Raw genomic sequence first — 7,447 nt, forward strand, 5'->3', positions numbered from 1 at the left:
CGTGTATGCTACCCTGACCCAATAATTGTACATTTTAAAAAGAGAGTGGCAAGTGCAGCACTATATACCCGCTCTGGAGGCGCATTGCATTCTGGGGTGTGGAGTTGAGGTAGTGGCAATTTCGTGCGCAGGCAGTTCGAACCTGAGAACCCAGCTCAGGCAAGATTCCTGAGCAGTCCTCCAGTTCAAGCTTGTAAAAACTTGCGAAAGGGGCAAGAGTTGGTGTGTGTGTGTGTGTGTGTGTGTGTGTGTGTGTGTGTGTATGCTTTCATAATTAAGCAAAGAGCCCAAACCACTTTACTACCATAGTCAGGTAATGACCCAAGTCCAAGTGTGCAAACCCAGACTCCCCGAATTCCCATCCACCATTTTAAGCACAGCTCATCCATCTTAAGACCTGTCTTTAGCTTGGTATTTCTTGTTTCTGAAACCCGGACGTGTTTATCTAAGGTAGGAGGTTTACAAAACTATTTCTTATAGTGTCTGTGACTCAGTCAAATTGTTAAACTGTCTTGTTTTGCAAGAGAATTCGTTAATCTTTGGCACTGTGCCCTAATAGGAGTGTTGCCGGAATGGGCGGATACAAACTACGTTTTTAGCTAAGAATCTCGGAGCTCCCAATTTGCTGGAAACTTTAGAAGAGTCACGTAGCCCTTTTTGAACTTTATTTCACTAAATGGCTGTTGTGACTGACGCCAACAGGATCGGGTAGAGGATGGGATGGGGAACCAGAGTACAGCTCACAAGAAACCAAGAAACGGTGCTACAGAGGGGTACTCTGAAGTTTCCAAACACCTTCTGTAAAATGATATAGAAATGGAAGCTTAAGTGAGAGTTTGGGGACAGTGGAAAGCATTTCTATGCTAAAAATCAGTTGACATTTTTAAAAGTATCTTTATTTTATTTTTTTAAACAATCCAGCCATTATTCCCTTCGCGGCCGCCTTCGCTCAGTTTCTCATCCCATTCCTTTCCTGTCCAGGTCCCTCCCCCTCCCCTCCCTCCCTCCCTTCCCCTCCCTCCCTCTGCTCCCTCCCGTGATTGCAAAAAGCATTATTATATATTTTTAAAGCTACATGCTAGACACGCTAGCATCGCTAGAAGTGAAGCTAAGAAGAAAAAGGCGGGCTGAGGCCGGATTTAGCTCTGCTCTTGGGATTGGCCGCGAAGTCCCAGGGCCCTGCAAAGAAAAGAGAGAAAAAAATCGTCCAGCCGTTTATAAAGCTGTCCTAGGTGCCAGCCTGCCGTGTCCGCTTCTGCACTGCTCCCGGCGTGTGCAGCAGTCCTCTCCCTCCAACCCCCTTTGCTAGGCTCTCTAGGTGACCTTCTGAGCATCTCCAGTCTCTGATACCCGCTAGCCACCACGCTTGTGCTTGGCGGTGGGCCTGGCTCTTGGCAGCAGGGGTGTGTGGGGGTGGGGGGTGGGGAAGAACCAGGACTCAAAGCCAAGGGCAAATCTACCTTACCCGACCCGCAGAGGCGGTGGAGAGTTGTCTCCTTGCCCCCTCCATCGGTGCCTTCCAGGCCCGGAGCAGAAGGCCGGCCAGTATTTGGAAGGCTGAGGGCTCACCGCAGTGATCTTTTCCGTTTCCCTCCTCTATAACTATTAATGGGATCTGGAGTCTTCTTTTAAGATCTTCAGGGTTCCCATAAGACTGGCTTTCCGCTCGCTAGTTCCCCACCCTTCTGCAACTGTTCCCACGATCTCTGTGCCCTGCGTTCCTCACTCCAGCTCTCCTTAGCAGCTTCTCTAACCACTTCTTTATCCTGACCTTGCCTCCTCAGCTCCGTTATGCAAACCTACTCACTGAAAACAGGTTTTCTCGAACACCTGCCCTGTGCACTTGGAGGGATGGGGGCCATCAAATTAGGACCCACCCCGAGCCTCCCTCTTCTTGTTTGCAGCTTAGAATTTAGCACTGATTTCCAAAGGCCAGAAGGAGACTGTTGCTCACTTGTTCCAGTAGAAACAGGATCTATTCTAAAATCGTCTAAACCATGTTTTACACTAAACATTTGTGTTATTTCCGTATATCCTTCATATATCCTATTTTAATTAAAATATTTTCTCCTTAGCAAATGAACCGCCCCCCACCCCCACCCCCGACAGGATTTCTCTGTGTAGCCCTGGCAGTCCTGGAACTCACTCTGTAGATCAGGCTGACCTCAAACTCAGAAATCCTCCTGCCTCTGCCTCCCAAGTGCTAGGATTAAAGGCGTGCACCACCACTGCCCGGTGCAGATGAAAAACGTTAAGCCTGACATTTTATGGGCTGTGTAGGGGGGATGGGATCCAAGAAAAGAAAGGCTTCCTGGTTGCTGAAGGTTTTGAAAGGAAAAGGAGGCTTATACTGATACGTGCTTTAATCATGTCTCCAAGAAGTGGGACGTTTACATTTTAGGAACTAGGTGTATACACCGCTTGCACGGTGCTCACAGAGGTCACAGGCATCGAATCCCCAGGAGCTGAAATTCCAGGCTGATATAAGCTGCCTCAAGCGGGTACTGGGAATGAGTTTTACCTCTGGAAAAGCAGGGCACTCTTAACAGCTGAACCACATCCCCAGTCCTAAAATGTAAACTTTAAAAGACTGGAAAGGACAGAGTCTCTTTTCTCTGGAGGGGATCATGGAAGATCTCCATCTCAGATATCCTCAAAACGCCCTGGAGGAGCCGAGAAAACTTTCCCCTGCGAAGGCCAAGGTTTACAAATTTGCTTACGCAAGAGCTGAAGGGCAGGGTGTAGAGTAACTTGGTTCGGAAACTGGAATCAGTCCACCAGTCAGGACTGAGAGGCTGCAAAACCGCGGCAGCTGCTGCTGCTCTACGGGCGGGCGTGTGCAGAACTGAATGAATGCTAGACCTCTGGACCCTCCTACCCTCGAGGTACCCAGCCTAGGCCTTGACCAGGAGTAAGCGGGTGGGTAAAATGGGAACTTATGGGTGTCCCTGTTCTCAGGCTCATTTGGGTTGCGTCTTCTTTTTCTGAGTTTCAGAAGCTTTTGGACCAACTATGCTCACCTGGGCGTGCTTGAGCTGAAGCTATGCCCGTCGGTCTGGGCGACGTTCCCAGCGGTACACAAAGACCACCCAGCGGGACACAAAGACCACCCAGCGGAACGCAAATATCGCACGACGTCTTGATGTCCCCGCTCTTGGGCCAAGTCGAGCGGCAGGCGACCCCAGGCATCGCGCACATCCAGCCAAGCCCCTGACGCGTGCAGCACCACCAGCGTGTCCAGGAAGCCTTCCCGCGCTGCGTCGTGCACCGGGCGGGAGAGGGTGGTGGGGTCCTCGCAGTTCGAATCTGCACCGTAGTTGAGCAGAAGAGCTGCTACGTGAACGTTGCCCATCATCATCACCTGAAAAGTCAGAAGAAAAAGTAGAAGGATCACGGCCAGAGTGAGGGCAGGACCCAAGAAAGAAGCCCTCTGTAAGAAGCTCCACTGTTAACTCCTCTGATCAGACATCCACAGTCAGGAAGTTCTACCCCTTAACGGCTCCTAGTCCGGCCTCGGAATTCTTCTTACACACAGGCTTACAGTGTATTTCCTAAAATTTCCTGGCACTCAAACCCCTGTAGAACATCGCGGGGGGCATAGACACACAGCACTTGCCTTATTTGAGACGAACTGGGATTGTGTGGTAATTACTAAAAAAGTGGTTGGCAAAAAAATACAACCAGAATTCTCACAATTTTGTTGTTGTTGTTGTTAACCTAGTCTTCCTGGAATGTTATCCTTCAATTTCTTTAAGTATAAAATAAGAAAGTGTGTCCCTAAAATAGTAATGTTCCCTCCCTATCTTAAATTATTCGTCCTTTGAACTGCAACTAGAGAGGAAAGACATAGTAGAGAGCACTAGATTAAGCACTATATTATATTACGGATCTTGAGGTACATTATCCAAGTGTGCAAACCCCGGCTCCCTGAATCCCCACCCACTCTGGACTATCAGAATATGCTTGAGGTTTTCATAGATATCCTGCCACAGAGAAGATATAAGCAGAGACACAGAGGTCAGAGAGATGTCGGCATCCTGGGCCAACAACAGACACTAAGCTAGAATAAAGAAAGCCCATTCTGGCTTTTAGCCTTCTAAAGGAATGCAGCCCTCCGGACTCATTTTAGACATCCGGCTCCTATAATTACACAATGATACTTTTGTGTGTGTTTGTTTTAGTCATTAAATGTGTGGTAACTGATTCAGTTGGTGGAATGCTTGCCTGGTGTTTTAGTTTGCTTTCTATTGCTGTAACAGAGGCCATACCCAAAAGTATCCTGGGAAGAAAGGATAACACAGGTCATCCCTGAGGAAGGCAAGGCAGGAACTCAAGCTGTACAGGAACCTGCAGGAAAGGACTGAAGCGGACAATGGAGGGGCGCTCTCACCGGCTTGCTCAGCTTGCTTTTTAATGCAGGCAAACCAACTAACGATCTAAGGGTCGCATTGCCCACATTGAGTCGGATCCTCCTATATCAATCAGAAACCAAGAAAGTGTGCCTCCCAAGGATTTGCCTACAGGCCAATACGGTGATTACAATTTTTAAATTAAGGTTCCTGCTTTCCAAATTACTCGTTTGTCATGTAAAGCCACCTATAAGACCTAGCATATGAAAGAAACTCTGGGTTCCAACTCCAACACTGCAGAACCCTGCATACCTGTATCCTCTACACCCAGTGGGTAGAGGCAGGAGGATTAGAATTTCAAAGTCACCTTCAGCTACAGATTGTCCTGGAAGCCAACCTGAGCTGCAGGAGACTCCCACCCCCTTCCAAACTAAAAGAGGGGAGGAGGGGAAGGACTAGGAGGGAAACTGTAATCAGGATATGTTATATGACAAAAACTATTTTACATAAAAGGAAAACTTATAATTTGTTAGAACAGTAATAAGTCTACAGAGTGAGTTCCAGGACAGCCAGGGCTACACAGAGAAACCCTGTCTCAAAAAATAAAAAGAAAAAAAGAAAAAAAGAAAAAAGAAAAAGAAAGAAAGAAAGAACACAAAACAAGTCTCAAGTTTAAACTGTGAAGGCTAGCTTTGGTCTGTCAATTCTCCTGGCACAATCCTCTTCCCAAGCAACTGTGATTCCAAGGTTACACAGAAAAACCCTCTCTCAACAACAACAACAGCAAACAACAAAAAACAACAGCAGCAGCAGCAATGATAATAAACAAAGCCATTCCCATAGAGGACTGGAGTGGACTCAACACCATGCTTTGTGCATGGGAAGGAAGAGCTCAACCATCTTAGCTCCCTCCATCTACCAGAGAGGCATTTTGAAATGGAATCCATAATCACTACAAAAACACATAACTACTTTGTTATGAGTAAGGGAATCCGGTTCTGGGGGATCTCACACCTTTTGGCCTTGGGTGGACATCACGCATACAGGTGGTGAAGATATACATTCAGGTAAAACACCTATACACACACACACACACACACACACACACACACACACACACGTAATACACTAATAATAAAGAATAGCAAAGCAGCCAACTACGTAAGTGGAGGTTCTGCTGCTCAACTGGAAAAGCTTGACTCGAGGCTGGAAGTCAAACTCCCAATACCAATGGGAAAGTTAAAGTCAGGTCACCTGCTTGCAGTTTCAAAACACGAATAAAAGTCATATTGTAGTAGCTATCACATGAAACTTTCCCCAAGTTGTTTCCCTTCAATGGTAACTGTTAAAGGCTCTTTAGGGTATGCAAGGTGGCTCTGCAGGGAACAAGCAGGCTTTGCTGTCAAGTCTGACACTGTCCATTTTCCAGATTCATATGGTGAAAAGAGGGAACCACATCCCATAAATTGTCCTCTGACCTCCACACGCAGCCCCCCTCAACTAAATAAATAAATCAGTGCAATAAAAGAATTTATTTTAAGCTCTGTAAAGTTAACTGGACAATAAACTAGGCAAAATTTGCCTTAGAGAAAACAAGAAAACCCCAAACACCACTTTGTACAGAGAACCCACGGTTTTTGAACTAATTTTATCTAGGGCTAAGAAGAAAGAAACTTTTGCTGATCCTGGAATAAACTTGACCATAGGTTTGGAATCTGCACTCAGACTACAGGACGTTCAGGACAATGTTATGCTAATGTAATTGATGCCCTGCTACCTTTGTCTCCTGTATGTATAATAACAACCACACTCTGGCCACTTGCCTCACACAAGTCTTGCTCCTAGTGCTACAATCTCAGGCACACTTCCTTCTCCTCAGGTCCCTGATTCTGTTTACCCACCGCTTCAGCTGCCATCTCCTTCTCCTCTCCTGTTGAAAGTTTTAGCCTCAGGGGTCTTCTCAAGAATCATATTAGCAACAACAGTCGTGCACACATTATCAAACAAACAAACAAACAAACAAAAGAAACAAAAAACAAGCCACATGGATAGCCAAGACGTTTGCCACTAGAACAAGCTTGAAGAGTGGACCTTGATAAACCTTCAGGAACTTCTGGCTTCCAAGAGGAAGATTTAATCACTTTGCTGTTCTGTGCTCTCTCAACTCCTGAAAAGTCCATCATCCTTTTGGATTTCCCTCCCTCCCTCCCCCTCCCATGTGTTCCCTGTGTGTGTGTGTGTGTGTGTGTGTGTGTGTGTGTGTGTGGTAGAGGGGCTGGAGTGTCATCAGCTCGGTTTTGTTGGCCACAGATTGTTTTATAACTTCAGACATCTCTTATTCAGTACTGATGGAGCAGAGCAGAGAGGGAAGGCAGTGGACATAGGCACTCAGAATTATGTGTGATTTTAAACATGAATTTCTCTCTCTCTCTCATATATATATATATATATATATACATATATATACATACATATAAAAGAATGAAGATAACATAATTGCACTAGTATTGCTGAATCATTCTCTGAAGAAAGTAAAACTAACTTAGGTTTCAGCAAAACTGTAAAGGAACTACAGAAAAGAGAAAGTAACAATACTGTGTGTGCCACCTGTGTGTTGAAGACCTCCATCTTGCTCATAAAATTGGTTTTAAAATTTGCTCACATCTGAAGAAAGCAATCACAAGTGGGGAGGGAGGGAGGGAAAGTAGAAGTGTGGGGGAGGGAGTCGGGGAGAATAAAAAAATAATAAAGGTAGAAGGGGAAACCCTGTGATAGGAAAAAAAATGCTCACATCTTTTATGGTATGGAAGAGTTGAAATAGCAAAAATAAAATGAATACTAAATCCTTTAAGAAAGTACCTTGGGTTTTTTTGTTTTGTTATTGTCTTTCTACTCTTCTTTTGTTAGGGGGGAGGTGTTTCTATACAGGGTTTTCTCTAGGTCATCCCTGCTGACCTAGAACTGAAAAGATTAGTTTGCTTCTGTCTCTTGATTCTGGGATTAAAAAACAAACAAACAACCCCCCCAAAAAAAAATCCAGCCTGGCTTATTTTTCCTCTCCTCTCCCCTCCCCTCCCCTCCCCTCCCCTCCCCTCCCC

The 7,447-nt window shown here is 45.7% G+C and overlaps 1 protein-coding gene across 1 annotated transcript in view; it reads right to left on the minus strand.

Moving 5' to 3' along the window:
• Positions 1-876: 876 nt before the first annotated feature.
• Positions 877-7,447, minus strand: part of LOC110293174 (cyclin-dependent kinase inhibitor 2A) — a 7,633-nt gene continuing 1,062 nt past the window's right edge. Inside the window, exons 2-3 of the mRNA XM_021160984.1 lie at positions 3,021-3,361; positions 877-1,179 (exon numbers count right to left, since the gene is read on the minus strand). Of these exons, the coding sequence (XP_021016643.1) occupies positions 1,140-1,179; positions 3,021-3,361 (381 nt within the window). The 3' untranslated portion in view covers positions 877-1,139. The remainder of the gene's footprint in view (positions 1,180-3,020; positions 3,362-7,447) is intronic.

The sequence above is a fragment of the Mus caroli genome, chromosome 4, assembly GCF_900094665.2.
Source record: "Mus caroli chromosome 4, CAROLI_EIJ_v1.1, whole genome shotgun sequence".
NCBI classification, from domain to species: domain Eukaryota; kingdom Metazoa; phylum Chordata; class Mammalia; order Rodentia; family Muridae; genus Mus; species Mus caroli.